General features: G+C 44.6%; 2 protein-coding genes across 2 annotated transcripts in view; one reads left to right on the top strand and one right to left on the bottom strand.

Annotated features, from left to right (window-relative positions):
- CABP1 (calcium binding protein 1) overlaps positions 1–14,458 on the bottom strand; it is an 81,405-nt gene extending 66,947 nt beyond the window's left edge. Inside the window, exons 1-2 of the mRNA XM_083417859.1 lie at positions 14,274–14,458; positions 13,037–13,355 (exon numbers count right to left, since the gene is read on the bottom strand). The gene's annotated coding sequence lies outside the window, so the exon portion shown is untranslated. The remainder of the gene's footprint in view (positions 1–13,036; positions 13,356–14,273) is intronic.
- A 49-nt stretch (positions 14,459–14,507) lies between these two features.
- POP5 (POP5 homolog, ribonuclease P/MRP subunit) lies at positions 14,508–21,004 on the top strand. The gene is made up of 5 exons (XM_083418001.1): positions 14,508–14,916; positions 16,076–16,218; positions 17,160–17,309; positions 19,854–19,937; positions 20,760–21,004. The coding sequence occupies exons 1-5, from the start codon at positions 14,897–14,899 to the stop codon at positions 20,864–20,866; spliced, it is 504 nt and encodes a 167-aa protein (XP_083274127.1). The 5' UTR covers positions 14,508–14,896; the 3' UTR covers positions 20,867–21,004.
- Positions 21,005–21,596: the final 592 nt, after the last annotated feature.

Genomic DNA, 21,596 nt, shown 5'->3' with positions numbered 1-21,596 from the left:
TCAAGTTTAGTTTTCGACATTTCTATATCAGTTTGCAATTATTATTTTTCAAAAGCCTTCACAATGATTCAACAGCGTTTTAGTACAAGTTTCTCCTAATACACACATTTTTGTGTGTTCTATTTTCACCAATACATTTTTTATTTTTATTCTTATCACCCACCATTCACCCGAAAGTCCCAAGGCAGGCTGCAACATTAAAACACAATATTAAGAACAGTTTAAAGCAACTTACATGTCCTTTCTTATAAGTCTACAACCTATATGCTCGCTCTCTTGCACACTTCCTCTCTGATATATGCATTTTTGTATACATTAATCGAATCACGGAATCAAGGAATTGTAGAGCTGGAAGAATCCAAAGGGCCATCTAGTTGAGTCCCCTGCAATGCAGGAATCACAGCAGGAATTGCAGGTGTAGGAATTTGGTTGGAGAACTGCCTCTCAAAATTCAGAGAAATGTGGATTTAAGTGTAAATTAGATAGAGTCACATCTAAATGTGAATTGAGCCAAGGTGTTCTCCCCATCCTTAGTTCCGGTCTAAAACCTCTGAAAGGCACTGGGTTTGGGAGTGCTGGGACATACAACTGATTTAAAGTGAACAAAGAAAATGATTCTTTGGCTTCTCTAACGCCAGAATGACATCTCTGGTTATCAGCACATGATGGGCAGGGGGGGAAATACAGCAGGAAAGGGGGATGTTTTGAGACGGATGGAAGGTAAACCCAGACAGTACAGATAGTGTCAGAAGCAGAATACAGAACTTGTGCTTCAGGCAACCTAGAAGATGTTGGAGAATGCAGGGCCCAAATCATCTCCCATTAAAATAGCTGGGTTCATTCCAAGAAGGAACGCAGTGCTCGCTTCTAGGGCATCCCCATTGGTTGGGTATCAGGAGTTCATGCGATATAACATCAACTGCTTGGATGTAGAGCCAGCTATTCTAGAGGGTGCCATCCAAGGGGCAGCAGGTCGGCACCTCCAGTCCAGTGCCTGAGTTAAGTACTAGAGTGATGAACTACATCCAGCTCCTCAAGGGGCCCAGCAGCCTTAGCGTGTGACCTGCCGGTAGCAAGCACAAATCATCCTTGATGCCATTGCAAGCTCCCATCCCTCTAGGGCTGCTGGTGGAGTCCATCAACCGAAGGCTACAAGATAGATTTGGGGGTTTTAAAAATAAAATATATATTTCTTTGTCCGATGCCATTGCTTTTTCCTGGATGAAGAGCTGACTTAGAAAAAGTGACAGCTCTTTCCAGCTCCTTTGACTCAAGTGCAAACATGTCTTGAAAGAGCTGAGAATATTAAACATATTTTTTAAAGCAAACCTCCCCCCCCCCCCAAAGTGGATTGGGTGCCTCTGAGGCTCAATGTCTTCTTTGGCCTAATTTTAGAGGATGCTCCTTCAATATATTTCCTCCCTCTGAACCAGATTCCGAATGGGTTCTAATGTGCAAATCCTGAACTGCCAAATCGACTCAGAGGCAGAATGAAAAGGTGGGTGGGTGGGTGGGTTCCCCCCCCCTTTCAACCAATACTTGTTAGCTGCATCCCCTTTGCAGTCTAACCCCACCCCCCAAAAAACCTCTAGTTTGTTGGTGGTATGTAATGGCTGGGATTTGATTGAGGCTCGAAGAGACAGATGGCTAGGTCTTTGTCGAGGTTGCTCAAACACACATTTTAGATTTGTGCACCCTGGCTTGTCAGTGATTGGCATCTTTTGGGCACTAAGCTGACACCAGCACAAGCTGAGGGCCCTCTGGCTACCAATCAGAGCCTCAGCCCAGTATGGAGCCAATCCGCAGCTACTGTGCTTCATCTCTCCAAAGGTTACTTCTGCCCTGCTGGAAGCCCATGTTGGGAGGAATGGATTAGATAAGGTCATGCCAGGCTGCCTGTCTTCCTGCCATATCCCTCTGAGCTGTGTGAATAATAGATTTATGGACCAATGGCTTTGAGAAGGATAGGAAAGGGCCATAGCTCATTAGTAGAGCATCCGTCTTGTGTGCAGAAGGTCCCAGGTTCAATCCCCAAGGGCATCTCCAGGTGGGGCTGGGAATGGCTCCTCTCTGAAACTCTGAAGAGTCTCTGCCAGTCAGTGTAGGCAGTACTGAGCTAGGTGGACCAATGGTCTGACTCAGTCCATGGCACCTTTCTATCTCAAAGGCATTTTCAGGTTTGTGAAGTGTACAGAACTTTTTATTTTTCACTTTTAAATTATAGCAATTGTTTCTAAATTTCCACCTGCACATATAAATGTACACATGCCATTTTTTGTGCAAATACATTCCTCTTTTTTTGCACAAAGCATGACTGAGTCCCAGCTAGGCCAGGCCAGCTGCTGCATGCAAGTGGCTCAACTAAACATCAACCATGCTAAGAACACAGAACAGGACCCAAGTGGAATTTCGTCCTGTGACCTCAGGCTCTGAATGCTACCCATGTGACCAAAAGCACTGGAGAGTTCAGTTACATCTGTGGACCTTTTTAAGCAGATGGGATGACGGGCTTATCGTGTGTGTGCCCCCACCCACCGACCGGTCCACTGAGCAGAAAGAACAGATGCTCTTTCAGAAGGGGAATCCAGAGGGCTGGGATGTTCATGCGTGCGTGCGTGTACAAAATGGCTTTGAAAAATGCAGATTTTTGAATTATCTAATTAGCACCTGGCTTGTAAGGCTAGAGGTTGAATGAGAACTCTAGAAAAAGGCTTTTATCTTTAGCGACAAGGGTCAGAGATGGGGTTTGTTTGAGGCCATGGGTCTGAGACAAAGCAAGTGTGTGGGGTGACAGGGCCGCAGGGGCTCACATGGAATCCTTCTTAGTCCATTAGGCTCCAGGACAATGTGCCCAAATGCTGATGTTCATTTCTGTTTCAGTGACCTTGGAGAATGAGGAAAGGGGGTGGTGGGGAGGATGACAAAAAAGCTTCAGGCAACAGCAGACGGAGGCTTCAAATGGCTGTTTTAATTTTAGCCAGATTGTTTTGTGTGTTCAGTCGAGGTTATTTTAGGATGAAAAAATATGCTTTTGGTGGAACAGCCATGCAGAAAGGATATTGGTTGCCTTCCCATAATCACAAAGACTTATGTAAACGCCAGCAACAACAACAGCCACAATTTGACCACACTTTGGCTGACCAGGTGATGGTATCATGTGCAGGTGTTGCCAGAAGGATGATCCTCCGTTTGTATTCTTGTAGACCCTCTGGGCATGTTTGCACTGCCTTCCTCCCAGGGGCATGCCTTACGCGCCTAGCAGATTTTGTCCCAATCCCATTCTCCCACCAGCGTCCTCAACCAAATAACTGTGGTACTGTTGGCATTTGCTAAAAGGGCCACAGGCTTTGTGAAAACATGGAACAAAGTGTGGATGTTATGATTTGTGATATATGCTGCATGAAAAGGTCACATCTAGCAGTGCAAACAGGAGCACTGAGAAAATCCCCGCAGGGCAGAATATAGATGGTCGCAGACAGAAAGAAAGGCTTTCAAAACGTCCCAGGAGAGTAGTTACAACACTCTGCTCCGCGAATAAGACTCGGTCTTAATCTGGCTGAAGGAGAACTGTTCTGAGATGGTCTTGCTTCCCTCATGAATTTCTACAGAGAGCTTTTTCTCTCCCTAGAACCTAATGGAGTCATCCAATGAATCTGAATGTTGGAAGATTCCAGATGAACAAAAGAAAGCAATTTACAGTTCTATGATTCTATTACACGGCACATAGCTAAAACTGTAGGCTTCACTCCCACAAGATGAAGCAATGTCCATCAACTTGGAGGGCTTGAAAATAAATTGGGCCGAGGGAATGGCTGGACTAGATGGGCCCCCTTTGGCCCGATTCAGCAGCTAGGCTTCCCTTCTGTTCTATGAAGGCCAACTGAAGTGCAACTGACTCAGGATGGTCTCTCCAGACATTTTTTACCCCTTCCTTAGTACTTTTTTCACCTGTTTTTTCAGAAAGAATTGAAGACATTTCTGTTTCAATAAGCTTTTCCAGTTTTATAAGCTTTGGAGATTTTATTTGTTCTTTTGGGGTCTTTGCTTTGGTTTTTATTAGCTTTTAAAATCCTTAGTTGTCTTTTTCTATTGTTTTAAACTCATTTTTAATTGTTTTTATTGTATGAGTGGAAATTCCCTTGAGACTTGTGGGAAGGGAGATTCATATATTTAACACAACAGACCGTTGCCATTTACTGGGAGTCTGGAAGAAATGGCAATAATCTGTGCATTATTTGTGCTTCAGCCTCAACCGCTCCCTTCCACTCCAGTTAAAGCAAATCCTGTGCAAGGCAAGGCAATTGATTGTGAAGGATGGTAAGAGGGCACCTGAACAGTTGTGTAGAAGAAGGAATTTGGGCAGATGCAATGTGTCATGAAGGGTTGAGAAAAGTTTCTTCATAGAATGCTTGATTAACTGATGGAACTCACCACCACAAGAGGATAAGGCTTTCAGAAAAACAGTATTAAACATATTTGTTTAGGAGGAAAATGCGATGAAAACAGCTGCATCTTTAACAGTCTGAGGAAGAGTAATAGCTTAGTAGAAAAGCAGCTGCTTTGCATACAGAAGGTCCCAGGTTCAATCCCCACCAGCATCTCCAAGTAGGGCCAGGGAATATTCCCTGCCTGAAATGCTGGATAGCTGATGCCAGTCCACGTGGACAATACTGAACTAGATAGACCCAGGGTCTGACTCAGTACAAGGCAACTTCCTGTATTTTGAGGACTTAAGCTTCATTTCAAGATTGCCACTTGCTTGGACAGTGTAGGAACTATCACAGATCTATCCTGGGTGTGAATTGGGAATCTGTCACCCTGGCATATATTGCCTCAATCCCTTTTTCTTCCATCTTGTGAGATGTGTTCCTAACTAGCCTACTTGTTGGCAGCAGATCTGCTTTCCTGCTTCACCACCTGCTAGGTGGGAGCTACGTGCCAGTTCCTCTTTCCCTCCCCCTCCCCATTTCTGCTCTTATCCCAGGAGTTAAGTGGTGTTAAGTACTTTGGGAGGCCTGAGATGTTTGGCATTCTGCCTCTGCCTGTGCCTCACTGAGTGGTGATGATGACTGAACACTTCACAGGAAAGTAATCAAAATCCCTTCTCAGGTGACCACCTCCCCACTCCTTTCCAGGTAAACTAGTGGGAATTAAGATGGATGGGAGTTCTCCACAGGAGCTAAGAATTGTATATTTTAGAAAATTCATGGCAATATATATACACCACTTGATAGGGAGAAAAAACCCTCAAAGTGGTTTACAAAAAAAACAACACATTAAAATTCTCAATAGACAGCATTTTAAAATGGGTATTGATAAATATTCAAGAGATTATTGAAATCAACAGTAAGCAAAAAGAGATTAACACACATTTCAGCATTCTACATACCTGGATAGGGGTGCCTATGCGAATATATTTTAAATAGGTGCTGAAAAGAAAACAGAGAAGGTGCCTGCCTGATGTCAAGAGGCAGGGAGTCTCAAAGGCTGGGTGCTGCCACAGTAAAATATTTTTTACTTACAAGTTCAGAAGAAGAGTTATGTGGCACCTGCAACTCAGTGCCAGATCACAAAGGGACGCCATTTGTGTCTCAAGCAGGAATTGCCCAGGTACACTTATGGTACAGAGGCTCTTTTCTATACCCTTTTGTCTTCTCTTTGTAGAAGTTACCTAGAAATGCAGGTTGCAGGTTGCTCATCTCCCCCAAACCCAGACTTTTTGTAGTAAGGAACTTTTTGCAGCATGGTCAAGGATTCTGGGAGTTGTAGTCCAACAGAAACAGGAATGGGTTCAAGTCCCTCACCCACCCTGAAGAATGGCCGCTGAAGCAAACCGCTGCCCCCTGGAGCTGCATTTTGAACATGCACACAGAGAAGGAACCAACTTCAGTGTTGCCTGTTTCCATCACACCTGGCTCACGGACCTCCCAGGGCCAAACCAGAATGGATGTTAGTCACATCATTAGCCCACTCATGATGGGGTTTCTAAATAAATAGTAGTCACACTATTAGGGGTTGGGAGAAAAGTGGATTAAGGCTGCATATGCATAATAAATGTAAAATACATCCCCCCAGGAACTGTAGTTTACCCCCTCGCAGAACTGCAATTCCCATCACCCTGAACACACAGCAATTCTGAGGATTCTATGAGGTAAGTGCTTGTTAGTTGAAGAAGTCTGATAAACAACAGCAACCTTAATTACTTGTTATCTAATGCCGCAAGCTTCCTTTTTCTACATCATATTGGCATCTATCCAACTCTTACTGTCATGAGCAATAATTGTCTCGCTATAAATCATATAATAGTAGCTACAGTGGTATCTTGGGGAAAATGAAGGAAGAAGGATTTCGCTCTCTCTCTCTCTCACTGAAGATTCCATTGCTTTGGCTTCTGTGTCTCTCCTAATCAGGCTCTTGGGCTGAAAATAGATTCCTTTTGCTGCGCACAGAGCCCAGCTCACCGCCACGCACTGTGCACACGTCCTATCAGATTACAGGGGAGACCGCACTCACGCGGCCCGCTTTGCTGGAGACCCAGCTGCGCCTTTGTTCAATGGGGAAGGGGAATTAGGGGGCCTGGGTGGCAGCAACCTGAGCCCATACAGTTAGAGGACAGAAGGTGTCACTAGGGGGTGTTACTGGAGCCCTTTCCAAGGACTGCCCATTAGGGCTTTGTGTAAGCAGCCCAGGTGACCTATGGTAAGGGAGTAGGAAGGATGCCTCTAGGATCAAGGGCAGGCTGGGCACACCCCTGGCTGACACTCTGGAAAGTGGCTGCCTATCAGGGTAGACAATACAGAGGCTAAATGGACCAAAAGTCACAATTCAGCATAAGGCAGCTTTTTACATTTCCACATTTCTGTCTAAGTCACCACACAGAGAAGTTTTTCCAGACCCCCAAATGTTGTGATGTTAGGATCACAGGAATCTGCCTAGTTATTGAATCAAACCAGTAGCCCATCCAGCTCAGTATTGTCCACACTGGCTGGCAGGAATGGCTCTCCAGATTCAGGCAGGGAACACTGTACTGAAAGTGCAATGAAAAGATGTACAGGCTGCTCAACTTAAAGAGGGATATGCATCAGAAATAATAAATGCCAGGAAAATCAGAGAAGCTTATAAAGACCATACAAGGCAACAGTCCCAAGACAAACCCTTTTTATGAGAGGGTGGAATCGGGTTTTCAGGTTGCATTGTGGGAGGGAATGGATAACTAGGGCTGTATACAGACTATGCCTTTAAAGCACATTCAAAGCACATGCTTTCCTTCCAAGAATTCTAGACACTGCAGTTTGTTAAGGGTTGCTGCTGGGAATTGTAACTCTGTGAGCGGTAAACTACAGTGCCCATAATTCTTCAAGGGAAAGAATGTGATTCAAATGTGCTTTAAAAGGATGGTATGTACACAGCCATGCATTTCCTTCTTGTAAGGCTAGTGACCCCAGGCAGGCTAACCACGTGTCTCTTGGACATGTTTTTGCCCTGTTCACATCTAAATAGGGATGTAGGATCTACTCTAGGTGTCACCAAATGAAGGAAGGTGAGGACAGGTGACCTCACCTAGGCCCGAAGTCACCCCCCACCAAAGCAGGCTCAAAGCTTCTCAAAGCTTCTCAAAATCATTTTCTCAGCAGCTAAGCATCAGAAACATTCCGCTCTGCTGTAACAAAGGTAGAGAACAGTGCATTGTTTCTCAGGCCTTTCTCATGCCTTCTGGCCTTGCAAAAGAACCACATTGCAACTTGCTTTCAGTCCAGGAACCATGCCAAAGCACAAGAATGAAACAACTGGAACACACTGAAACCCCCTCACCCCCTTTCCTGCCAAGAGTCCACAATAGTCCCAAGAGAGCTTTCTGTACATGCTCAGGGGAACACATCATGGGGCAGGACTCCTGAGGGAGGAGAAAGGAGGAGGGATCTGGAATGGGTATATATGTTTGTGCACATGATTGTGAACTCGTGCATGCTTTTGTGGACTATCACACTTGCTCCTTCTACCAGTTCATGGATGGTAGAAATAAAACCTTTTTCTCCGAAACTATTCCTTGAGTGTCTGTTGACTCCCACTTCCCTTTCCCAGGCGCAATATTTTTCCCACCCGAGGGCAAAGCCTCATAAGGCTACACAACCAGTGGATGATCACATACTAAATTCTGAAAAAGTGCTACGGCTGTCAGTCACAAAATGGTTGCCATAAGGGTGTGGTTTAACACTAAATGGCTGTCATATCTGAATGAAAGAAAAGGAAGAAGGACACCAAAAGGTGGTACCTACATCAATTTCTATCCACTTTCTCTAGGCCATGCATGATTTTATAAACTTCTGTCATGTTGTAATGAAATGGGGATGGGGAGAGCCATGTGTCACCTTGAGCTCCTTGCAGGAAAGGTGAGATAACAGGAGAAGCAGCAGCAATAACAATAAAAAAATACAAATACAAAAAAAAACCCCACCCCAAAATAAAACGTCCAGTGCTGGCAAAGAGTTAGCTTTTGAGGTGGCTTTCAGGTATTATTCTATGATGCATGCTGATTTAACCATAGTGGTGCAAGGCTATGAATAGTTCAGGCAGTCAAGCTTGAGTGCAACAACGTTCTCTCCCTCCTGTGGTTTTCTGGTATTCTGAAGCACACTGCCTCCAACAGTGGAGGTGGTACATAGCCATCAGGGTTGGTGGCCACTGAACAGGAGTAGCAAATAGTCCTTTGTGCATTTTACAGGGAATGTATACAGAGACTTTTTGCGGGAACCATAGAGAGGCATGGGTGGGGACATTAGTGCCCATGGGCACTGTGTTGGCAATATCAGTCTGCTAAGGGAGTGTGCAGCAGAGAAGAGTGAAACCTGCCACCTCTTCATCTGATCTCCCTGTTCTGTGATGCTTGAAGCAATTTTCTGGAAATAGAAGTAAACAGAATTGAATTGGGGTATATTTGTGAACATGCAGGGGGAGCAGGGGTGAAATTTGGGTTGTCTGTCACAGGCAACCCCATCCTAGGCAATCAGTGGGGGCAGGGAAGTAGATAAATGTTCCACAGAGTCCTTTGTGAACTCATCAAGAGCATTTATGCGAGCCCAGCTGGACTGCAACAGCAGAGGAGTCGAGTGGGGGTGAAAACCAGGGGGATATAATTTTGTGGCTGTCTGCCGCTTCCTGCTTCAAGCCCAGGCAGGCCAAGGTTTGAAGTGCAAATGAGGCAGATGGGAGCAGAAAGGGAACATTTGAAGCTACAGGATGCCACTCTCATCCCATTCCTATAATGTCACCAATTTTCTCAAGGTTGCCATAAACATCTTGCACAACATCATGGGGGGGCCACCAGAGCACCCAGCAGGCAAACCAGCAGGGGCTCAGAGTGGAAATATCCCCCACCCCCTGCTGCCACCACACACATACTCAGCTTTACTGGGGATAAAATGTTAATTTTTTTAAGAATTTGAATAAATTCAGGCTGTCTGTGGTTTGCAACAAGGAAGAATCCTTGCACCTACTGCTGTGTTGGTGGCCTTCATTTATATACATAAGGCAGAGCATTTCAAACTGAAAAGCCCCAGAGGACTGTGGAGGAATACAAGGAGGAAAAACGAGTCGTTAACTAGGGAGATGCAATTGCACTTAATGAACAGCAAGAGGGTTCTTATTTATTTATATAACATGTTTGCCCTCCTCAGTCTGCCTGACAATAAGAAACAGTTTAAACTTTATGTTAATGAATACTATAGAGCAACACCGAAAAGAGCAACCCACCCTTTTTTGCCTGCAGTACTGTATTTTGGATTTGTGACCTGGCCTGCATTGATAAGAGCAATAGTCCTCACCCTTTTGAGACCAAGGAACCACCCTTTAGCCCAAGCATGCATTCAGGGAACCAATTATTCATTTTCCAATATATGTTTTCATGGTAAAAGCATTGCTAATCTTAGGTTAGGCCTACCCACCATCTGAAGACCAATGGATTAGAGCAGTGGTTCCCAATCCTTTTTAAGCCATCGTTCTCTTGGTTCCATAAACTCATCCCCAGTGCCCCATACCCTATAAAAAGCATCATTCATATTAACACTTTACACAACCCACTAAGGAAGAAAATAACACAATACAATTCAAAGCTGTTACAATTAATTTCACATTTATATAAAAGTCAGTTAAAACTATTTAGTTGAATCAATCCAACTGTAGCCTTATGAGGCTTTGCCCTCGGGTGGGAAAAATATTGCGCCCGGGAAAGGGAAGTGGGAGTCAACAGACACTCAAGGAATAGTTCGGAGAAAAGGCTTTTTATTTCTACCATCCATGAAGTGGTAGAAGGAGCAAGTGTGATAGTTCACAAAAAGCATGCACGAAGTTCACAGTCATGTGCACAAGCATATATACCCCTTTCCAGTTCCCTCCCCCTTTCTCCTCCTTCAGGAGTCCTGCCCCATGAGTTCCTCTGAGCATGAACAGAAAGCTGTCTTGGGACTATTGGGACTCTTGGCACCCTTCCCAGGAAAGGGGGAATGAGAAGCCAAGGGGGTGGGTCGAGGAGCCCTGGTGGTTCAGCATGTCCAAGATGTTGCAACCGAATGAGATAAGATTCATTTCTCAGGCCTGCTATGAACAGAGCCTATTCATTAGCCTTTAAAAGTAACATTTTGCCTTTTGCCACAGCATCTTGTGAGAAAAGCAGAGAAGAGCAGAGAAAAGCTGTTTTGGATTTTTAGAAGACAAAAGGAGTTTTGGACAGTTTTGAGGCCTGGTTGATTATTGAAGCCTGGGGTGATTTCAGACAGGATTTGGGTATCCTGTCCCTACATATGATATCAGGTTTTCAAAGCCTGTTAGTCATTTACACCTCCAGCGTCCCACTGCTGCCCCCTTGGCTCTTAGCGGCACCCTAGATAATCCCACAGCCTCCCAGAATTTGGTACCACCCACCATGGGAAGCACTGGATTAGAGGGAGATGCATTATTTGAAGTAATAGGTTAGCCGTCCTCAATTTGCAGTCCATGAAATGTTTTGGACTACAATTCCCATCAGCCCCAGCCAGCAGAGCCATGCTAGAGTAGACATTAATCCCTGCTGCATGAGATCAATTTGGAGAGCATGGGGGAATCAGAATTGGTATTTAATAGGCTATCACCACCTATGCTACAGCATATGAATTTACAGATGATACAGGGGTTAAATCAAAAGCCGATTTAAAATCCACAAAAGCTGCATATAAAGATCCCCCTTTTCTAGAATATTTGTCAGCCAGGTGTTGAAGGATAAGGGCCTGGTCTATAGTTGAACGCTTTGCTCTAAAACCAGCTTGAGCTTCTGATAGAATATGCTCTCTTTCCATCCACTCCACTAATTTATCACGTAAATGAGCAGCGTATAGTTTGCTAATAATACTTAATAGACTGATTGGTCTGTAGTTAGCTGGCTCAGTTCTGTTTCCTTTCTTGAATACTGGAATGATGATGGCTAAACCCCAGCCCTCGGGGATAATAGCCGCTTGATTTATACTAGTGAACAAGGCGGCTAGCACAGGGGCCCACCATTCAACATTTGCCTTAAGAATTTCTGGTGGGATGTTGTCAGCACCCGGGGCTTTCCCTGATTTAAGAGATTGAATAAGGCCAGTAATTTCTTCTGTGGTTACAGGGGGCCATTCCTTGCCAAATTCACTTGAAGTAGGAAGCACAACTGGGGCCGGTTGATTTGATGAATATAATGAGAGGAAATGGGCCTCCCATGCTCCAGCGGGTATAGAGTATTCAATTTCTATCGGGGAGTCTCTCCAGCTTTTTGCAATTGTTTTCCAAAATGTGGCAGAATCTTTCCTTTGGGAGGCCTCCACTAGGCACTGCCATTCCTCCCTCTGCGCCTGGAGCTTTTTCTTGTTAATCAACGCTTTATAACTGCGTTTTAACTCAAACCAGTCTAATGGAAGCGAAGGTAAGTTCGCTGATCTATAGTTCCTGTACTTATCCAGCAGAAGGCGTTTCATAGCCATGCATTCTTGGTCAAACCAAGGTTTGGATTTATTAGAGTGTAGAGATTGCCGTGGCGTTTTTTTGTAGGTCAGATAAGGTTGTAAGGACGAAATCAGTTCGCGGAACATGTCTAATCTAGCCTCAGGAGTTGGGGAATTAACGAGGTTCTCCTTTCTAGCAAGAAAAGTGTCTGAGTGAAGTCTTTCCGATATTTCATTACTCAATTTGCTGGACCATTTAATACGTGAGTATCTTAGCTCCATGTTTTTAGGCGTAGGAAACAAGAGCTTGCCAATGTCAATATGCAGGCAAATACTTAATTCTATTCATGCTGCCTAATTTTAAATTGCTGTTATGGCCTAATCTGCATTGAAATCGCCCTTTGTTTTTTGTTTTTGTTTTTTTCTGGTGTTATGTTTCGCTGACTAGCTGTACGAGTTAATCTGGTCTGTGACCGTTTAATAAAATTTGATTTGATACAGGGGTTCCTAACTGCAAACGTGCCTGCTGTTACATGTATGTACAATGAATGCAAGATAAATTTTGCCACCCTGCGCTGAGTTTTAACTTCCAGTGACCTGGAGAAGCAGGATGAAAGATGAAGAACAGTGACTTGAGAATTTGCATTTGGAAAATATTGAAAAGGCACCCCCAAAATAAAGTACGGTAGTTCCAGGGGGCAAAGCAGGAATCAAAAGACTCCTTTTGATCCATCGGAGTCCAGTATGTCAGGTGCATGAGGTGGGATCCTCAAATGGTAAGTTTATGGATGTAGAGGAAAAAATAGCCAAGCATTAAGACCATAAAAAGAGCCCAGTGGCTGATTCAGGCCAAAGCAGACTGATCTAGCCCAGCATCCTCTCAGTGGCAGAATAGCTGCCTCAAAGGGAAGCCTACGAGCAGGACATGGGTCCTACAGAACTCTCCCCATGTGATTCCCAGCGACTTGACATTCCAGCACCATTTTCCACTCCCTGCCTTCTCACCAAAGCCGGGGAGACATTTTCAGCATGACAGTAGTGTGTGGAGCCAGAGGCAAAAAGTGAGTGAAGCAATATATGGGCTCTCTTACCTCACTCCTTGGTCCACAGCTTCAGTGATCACGGTTGCATTCAAAGTGTTATGTACTGAAGTTCTCACCCTGGGCCAGCTGGGGGATACTGTAGATAGTTTACACTCAGGTCCACATATGCAAATAAGGGATTGAAAGTGACGTTCAGTGATTGGATAGTTTCAGAAAGTTGTTACAGTTACGTTGTACTGGAGCTCTATATAAGCAGGCTGGCTGAACTCTTCAGTTCAGGTCTGTTCTGGCCTGCGAATAAACAAAAGCTGTTTGAAGAATCGCTGTGTCGTCTGATATGTTCACCCACAACTTAACACAAAGCTCCCTTCAAAAAAACAAGACATTAATTGGACATTATCTGCAGTTCTTTGAACAATAGAAAAGCACCATGTCGAATATCTACACGTACATGTCTCTATGTATATGTGTATGTTTCACATGAAGTTGACCTGCCAGATTGCCTTACCCCCAGTGCTTTTTTTCTAAAAAAATGTTTAGGGGTACTCTCATTTTGACTCAAGAAAATCATCATTTTATAGTTGAAATGGGGGGGGGGGAATACAGTAAATGGACAAAAGTACAAAGATTCACAAAATGTTTAGAGGTATGCGTACCTCTGCATCCCCCCAGAAAAAAAGCACTGCTTACCCCCATATATGACTGCTTTGGTCTGAGGAACTGGTGCTGTTACAGGCGCCACGTAATTAATACCGTCTGCATTTGTAATAAATCAGTATTTCAGTTTAGCAACTTCCACACTTTGGAGCTCCCTACTGACATCAGGCACGGACCTTCACTGTTCTCTTTTCAATGCCTGCTAAAGACATTTGTGTTTAGGCAAAACCTATCTAGACAGTTGTCATGTTTTGATCTGGTTTTTAGCTTATTGCCGATTTTAACTTTTTTGTTTGTTTGTTTACAATAGTTATTTGAGTTCCAGTGTTAGCTTATTATTTATTTTAATTATTCGTTGAAGGCTTGACATAGTTGTTTTTAAACTATTTTTTTATTTTTTTTTGTTAACTGCTATGAGGTGGCTGTTGTTGTTTTAAAAAAAGAAGTGGTATATAGAATTCTGCTAAATTGACATATATATTAATTTTTTTGTGGAACACTATACTCGTGGCCTGTCTTCTCCCCCTCCACCCTTATTTTTTAAAATATAAAATTCTGTTTATTTTATGTGACCCATACACGAGTACTATATTTCATGAGGTGAGAAACAAGAAACGGTTTTGCCCACCTCAGCGCTCTGCACTTTAGGCGGGAAAAAGCCGAGCAAAGCGCTCGCACGCCACCAAGCGGCGAAAAAGTTAATAAACTCCTCCGTGGCTCCTTCCCTCTCGGAGGGAACCAATCTCATTTAAACTTGAAAAAAGGCGGGCGAAAGAGGGAGTGCATGAGCGCTGATTGGTAGGCTGACGGCTGAACTCCGAGGGAGGGAACTTTGAAAAGTAATGACGGTTAGTACGCTAATAGTGTGGGGGGGGGGGAGGCGTGACCAATAGGAATATATTTTTTTCCCTTCCCTATTAAGCCCGCCTCTTCTGAACTATTATTGGCTGATATGAACAGAAGCTCCCCTTTTATCGGACGGCTGATGCAGAATACGGAATTTAACTGCTGAGAGAAACCAACGGAGAAGCTCCCGGATTCGCCTAACGATGTTGTCGCTCTTCCTTTTCATATCTCTGTGGTGTTAAGGGCTTCCGCCATAGAGATTACAAGGGCTAGAGCGAAGGCACCTAGGAAGCCCATACATAGCCAATAGGGGCTCTCAACTGGTGCCGGAAGTTTGGGCCTTTTGCCACTCTATGACCGCACTGTCGCCGGAAGTCCAATAATAGCTGGGTTTTCGCTGTAGACATGGTGAGGTTCAAGAACAGGTGAGGCTCTTTTATTTCCTTTAAAAAAACCTCTTATCGCTTTTCTGAGGCGGCTAATGGTCGATTCACTTCTGTGGTTAGCTACTCCCTGCCTTGCCTGCTTTATTAGTTATTTGAAGCCTGCTTTCAAAAAAAAATTTCGCCTAAAAAGGCTCCCAAAGTGGTTTGCAAACGTCCGTCCTAATAATAATAATAATTTATTTATTTATATCCCGCCCTCCCCAGCCGGAGCGGCTAACAACAGTAAAATTATATAACATTCTAAAATAATTTCATTATAAAGTCAGTTCAGATCAGATTAATGGCAACCATTGGGCTAGAGTTATGTGAGGATCACCAAAGGAGGGAGTCAGGCTGTGCCCTGGCCAAAGGCCTGGTGGAACAGCTCTGTCTTGCAAGCCCTGCGGAAAGATGTCACGTCCCGCAGGGCCCTAGTCTCTTGTGACAGAGCGTTCCACCAGATTGGGACCACAGCCGAAAAAGCCCTGGCTCTGGTTGAGGCCAGCCTAACATCTCTGTGGCCCGGGACCTCCAGGATGTTTTTGTTTGAAGACCGTAAGGCCCTCCGTGGGACATACCAGGAGAGGCAGTCCCGTAATAAACATTACAGGCACGGAGGGGAATGGGGAGGGGGAGGAGGGAAAGCAAGCTCAGTCACATTTTCGTGGTTACAGAATTCCAGCAATGACCAGCTGGAATGAAATGATTTCGAGGAGAAGGATCCCCCAAGGTTGCTGGTGTTTTGGCAGAACTACAGTGGTACCTCGGGTTACAGACGCTTCAGGTTACAGACTCCGCTAACCCAGAAATATTACCTCGGGTTAAGAACTTTGCTTCACGATGAGAACAGAAATCGTGCTCCAGCGGTGCGGCAGCAGCAGGAGGCCCCATTAGCTAAAATGGTGCTTCAGGTTAAGAACAGTTTCAGGTTAAGAACGGCCCTCTGGAACAAATTAAGTACTTAACCCGAGATACCACTGTAATTGAGAGGCCCTTAATCCCCATCTCTTCCTCTCCTGTAAGCCTGACTGGAATGGCTGCTGCAGGTGATAGCTGGGAAAGGAGCCCGACAGAGTGAATGCTTCATGAGCCCTTTGTAGCCCAGCCACCTCATCACCTTTTGCTCTGCCGCAGTGCTCATTTCTTTCCATCTCTGCAGATACTTCGTTTGCGAGATCATCTCCGAGGACCCTCATTGTCTGCATCTTATCGAGGAGCGCACTGTGCACAACGCAGTGAAAAATGCTGTTGCACGAATTCACGGAGACTTTGGATTAGCCTGCTGCTCCATCGCTTTTTCAGGTCTGGCTTCTGGAGCTTTTTTTGCAGCCCAATGTGCCAACCTCCCCTCTTTAAAGAAATCTGTGCAGTTTGGGTTCTTCTACAATCTCTCTTTAGCTCTCTGTCTGCCCTGTGCTTTGGAAGATACACAAATTTTTATTCTAAAATGAGAACTATTGACCATTCTAGTAATTTCAGACCTGCTAGCACACCAGCCGCATATTATGGTCCCCCAAATACCTGGCAATTCTCCTGCAGTCACAGGAAGGCTGCAGATTCAGGATATATTTAGCGTGTTGGGACCCAGTTTATGCATACCTAGTGTCAGAGGTGTGTTGGTATCTTAAGTGCTAACTTGGCTCCATTATTTTGTATAGCAGTCTTAAGATGCAAATTGCAAAAAATCAAAGGGCACTTTGTACAAAATCTGTATAGGGAGGGCCTGATAACAGTTGTAATTTGTCAGGCACGGATGAGGCAGAATATCCCTGAGCAGAAACTACTTTGAAGTTGAACAGGATACTACACAAGTTGAAAATATCAGTTGCACTTCAACAGCACACTTGCTCTTGAGATTTAAGTTTGGTGAACATTGAAAACAAATTCCTCTGAGACAATCAAAAAGCAGTTTTTCCTATGACTTCATTCTTTGCAGGTGCCAAAAGTTAGGTGTTTGAGGTTTATTTTATTCTCACAAGCTGGGTTGTTGGGCTGCTTAAAGATATTGGGTGGCTTTAGACCTGTCACTGAGTTTCATGTCTGAGACTGGGATTTAAATATGATTAGTCACTGTACAGATAGGCTGCTTCCATATCTTTGCCATCGTATTTCCAAACTTGCTGCTAAAAGCAGCTAAGGAAACATGGGTTTCTTTTTGGGGTGGGGGTACAATTACATTTTGCTCCTGTCCTGTTGAAAGCCTGTGCTGAACTTTGAAGGGTCTCTTCTCTGTGTTGTTCCAGTAAAGTACCTCAACGCTTACACAGGAGTTGTTCTGTTGTGTTGCCGGAAGGACTTTTATCGACTACTTGGTTCATCTCTTCCCTTCATCACTCACTTGGAGAACAGGAATCAGTGTTATCCCTGTTCTTTTAACACACTATATGTTGGAGGTGAGCTCAGTTCTTTAGGATTCTTATTTTTCAGCAGTTTAATTTGCTCAGTGGTCTCCTCTTGTGTGCTGAAGTCTCTTAAATGGGGATGCCTAGACTTTTTATTTTTGTGGCAATTATTTGCTGAAAGTGAACAATGTCAGGGTCATTCATTTTTACCTAATATTGAATATACTGGGCACCAACAATATCACAAATGTAATGATGCCAGAAGATGTTTGTTCAAAGCAGCTTATAATAACTAAATAGCAAAAAATATTTTTGGGTCATTCCAAAGCAGGTGATTCAATTTTTTTACTTTGTGCCTCAAATTTTCTTAATGTTTTCTACACTTGTTGAATGATCAAAACTGAGTTTAAATTTAAAATTATATTTTTTTAACTCATCCCTTTTATTGAATTATGAGGGTTTCAGATTTCAAAAAATTGACAATTCTGGCCTTGTCAGGCTACACAAAAACCTTAAAAGCTCAGCCCAGAATTGAGATACTTCGAAACTAAAAATACTGATCTCTTCAGTACTTTATGGGCCTTAATATATGTCACATGATGGGCTTACTTGAAAAAATTAAGTTAAATTTTAAAAAGTGATTTTAAAAAATACAATTAAAAATTCCCCAAAAAATGTATTGATTATTTAATATTTCTAAGAGCTACCTGCAAAATTTCATATTGGGATCTAAATGGGATCACAGTACCAAAAAATATTTTGTACGTACATGCCTGCCTTATTGGGTTCTATTTAGGATAAATTGGTCTTCTTGGAGTAAAACATAACTGAATAAACAAGACTTCAAACTATAATATCAGTTACTTCAGGCATTTCCTTAGAAAGTTATTCACTTAACAGGTATCTGAAAAGCTAGTCAAGCTTTTCTTTTTAAAATGTGTTCCAAAGTAGAGTGATAGAATTAACGCTTCGAAAGAATTCTTGTTTGTGATGGCCACCAACCTAAATGACTTTTTAAAAAGGGGATTGGACAAAGTCATGGGGGAGAGGGCTATGCTCTGTCTCCAAAGTCGAAGGCAACGGTGCTTCTGAATACTGTTTGCTGGTTTCCTGCAGGCATCTGTGTGGCTGCTTTGAGATCAGGATGCTGGACTAGATGGGCCATTGGCCTGATTCATCAGGGCTCTTATGTTCTTACCCATTAGTTCACTCCTCTTCTGGGTTTCCTGCTAGTGTAGAGGAGTCAATGGTTCCCTTGACCAATTGCATTATTTCTGCAGCACCCCTGTGGAGCTCAGGAGCCCAGCTATGTCACCCCTTGCCTGCAGAGCTGGCAGCCTCTCACCCTTTTTCACCCTGGTGGTGTTCCTTCCCCCAGGTAGCCACTGTTGCCGCCCCTGGACTCTGAACTCCAAACCCCGCTACCCACTGCCCCACAAGGGCCTGGGAAGAGGATGCCCCCAGCCTTAGTGGCCCAATGGAGACTGGCCAAAGGTGAATGTGAGGCCAGCACCTTACCTTGAAAGGCAGCAGTGGCAGCTGCTGGGCCTGCATGGGCACTTCAGCACCGGGCACTCAGCTCCCAGGCAGGCCTTGCACAAAAAAGGCCAGTGCAACACCTGCCTGCCTGGCCTCCCACTTCTCTGTCCATTCCCAACAGCAAGGGCTAGTGGACTGGCTGGTCAGTCTCCCTTGTCTGCTTGCTTGCTTATTCTGAGGCCACCTCAGCTCCTGACAACCAGCAGCTCCTGGCCACTGCAGAGGCACCATTTGGGGAGCTTGTAGCCAGGGCTGCTGCAACTAACAGCCATGTAAGCCTTTGGGAGGCAGAGACATGAGAGGGCATCAGAAGAGGGAGGGAAGGAAAGAGGCACCCCTGACTATCCTTCAAGGCACCCCAGGGTGCCACGGCACACTAGTTGAAATCCACTGCGCTAGAGGATTTCAAGAGGATTACTGTAGGACAGGCGTTTCCAAAGTCCGTTTCAGGGGCCTAATCCAGCCCGCCGGTCGGTTTAATCTGGCCCCTGTGGCAGTTTATTTCCTGGGGTAAAATTCTTAAAAAAAACCTCAACAACTTCAATCCTAAAAAAGCCCTCAATAACTTTAGTTAGCCCTTTGGCCGGCCCTCACAGCCCTTCACTTCATCAAATCTGGCCCTCTTTGAAATAATAATAATAATAAATTTATTATTTATACCCTGCCCATCTGGCTGGGTTTCCCCAGCCACTCTGGGCGGCTTCCAATCCAGTGTTAAAAACAATACAGCATTAAATATTAAAAACTTCCCTAAACAGGGCTGCCTTCAGATGTCTTTTAAAGATAAGATAGCTGCTTATTTCCTTCACATCTGAAGGGAGGGTGTTCAACAGGGCGGGCGCCACTACCAAGAAGGCCCTGTCTGGTTCCCTGTAACCTCACTTCTCGCAATGAGGGAACCGCCAGAAGGCCCTCGGCGCTGGATCTCAGTGTCCGGGCTGAACGATGGGGGTGGAGACGCTCCTTCAGGTATACAGTTTGGACACCACTGCTGTAAGCACAGTTGCCTTTGCTTCTGGCGTTGTTGATGCATATGCTCTCCTTTTCCTCCATCAGCTACAATACGGAGGTGTCAGAAATTCTTAATCCAGTACAACAAGGATCAGCTGCTCCTGCTGCTACGCAATTGCTCCAATGAAGGTAACAAACCGCTTGGCTTGCAACGTTAAAATGGAGACAGGCTAGACTAGAGCCTAGAGCTTTAGCCGCTAGAGCCTCTGTGAGAAGAAACATTAAAACAATTAATTGTTGAGCTTGAGTCAGAGTGGAATGCGGAGGCTGCTTCTCTCCTAGTGGGTTCAGGTGGGGCACCGCCTCTCCCTCTGAACAAGTTGTGGGGTCTACTGAGTTTCCATTGATCTGGTTGTGGTGGGTAGCATGCTGCCGCCATGTGAGTATTTACCTAGGGCTGCCTGTTAAAGTTTTGTGGGAGCATTAAATAACAGCAGGGTTGTGGGCCAAGCCACAGCTATAAAGGGACATCTAGAAGCCTTACAGTGCACTCCAGATTATTTCTCAGGCAGGTGGGGCATTCAGCACCAATTGCAGCCCTTGCCAGGACTGGCTGCATTTGGGAGCTCAAGTGCAAGTCTTACTTTTGGCAGAGACTTTTGTAGCCTGCTGCCTCGAATTCAAGAAAAGCCTGCAAATGAAGAATCGGCAGCCTGCAGTGTGCCCTTAATTCTCCTTTTGAATCACATAGCGCAGGGGGACTAGCCATGTAGGGTGAGGCCATAAACAGTTCTGCACCCACACCTACTGGATGGGGTAGCAGTTCAGATGTTTGGCTCCCAGGCAATCTATGAGTTTTTTTAAAAAGTTTCTAGTCTTTACATCTGGTAGGCTGCCCAGAATCCTTTGCAACAGTAGAAGAGGGCTAACGCAAAGGTAGAAAAGCACCACCCTAGACTGCCTTGTAAATCACAATGTCTTTTGAGTTTAACTTTTTTTTTTTCTACACAGCCGACAGACAAGCCATCCAGAAGTCGATGCAGAGCTGTGCACTTGTGGGAGAGCAGCAGTTTCAGAGTCACGATGAAGACAGCGATGTTAGCACAGAGATGGCCTGAACAAAGCAGTAGTCTGGGGACTCTTGTAGGACAAGGCTATTTATATGAGGGATTCTTGCTGGCAAGGATTAATATTTCTCTCCTCCAGTTCTTTTTACAGCAGTTAATGTATATGGTAATAAAATAGATAAAAGCAAATAGTTATGTCCATGTACTGTCACCTAGTTTGCAGCCTGTTCATAGTGAAGGCTTGTGCATAGCAGTGTCAAAGTAAGATGCTACTGCTAGTATCCACAGAACTATACATCAGCATCTGTCTCCCTGCTGAGCTTCATACTTTCTAGGGAGAGCAGCCCACCTGTTGCTTGCACGAGGAGTGCATTGTAAGTTTGATAACCCCCTGACCTCTTAAAATGGGATGTCTTACTATCACAAGCTAGCTGGAACAGAGCAGTCAGACATTCCATTTTCATCCAGTTCTTCCTCTAAAGCAGTCTTTCCCAACCTGGTGCCCCAGAGAGGCTTTGGACTCCCATCAGCCCCCAGCCAGCAGTTGTTGTCCAACATTTCTCAGGCTGGGGAAGGCTGCTCTAAATCCTTGAAGGCCACATTTGTGGTGGGCTACACATGCCGCCCCCCCCCCCCCCGGTGAATCTTGGCACATACAGCTTGGCACTGGGAAGAGCTAATTGACTGCATGGTTCGATGGGTAGAGAGCATATCGGCGCTGAGAGTGATGAGGCACAATTTGCCAAACAACCGAGAATAATGCAACTGCAATGAGGAGGAA

Source organism: Podarcis tiliguerta (genome assembly GCF_965153285.1).
Source record: "Podarcis tiliguerta genome assembly, chromosome: 16".
Classification (NCBI taxonomy): domain Eukaryota; kingdom Metazoa; phylum Chordata; class Lepidosauria; order Squamata; family Lacertidae; genus Podarcis; species Podarcis tiliguerta.
This window is presented reverse-complemented; position numbering and strand designations above follow the sequence as displayed.

Coding starts and splice junctions, on each gene's coding strand:
- POP5 (XM_083418001.1), top strand. CDS start 14,897: ATGGTGAGGTTCAAGAACAG. Junction 17,310..19,853: donor TAACACACTATATGTTGGAG/GTGAGCTCAGTT, acceptor TTCCTCCATCAG/CTACAATACGGAGGTGTCAG. Junction 19,938..20,759: donor ACGCAATTGCTCCAATGAAG/GTAACAAACCGC, acceptor TTTTCTACACAG/CCGACAGACAAGCCATCCAG.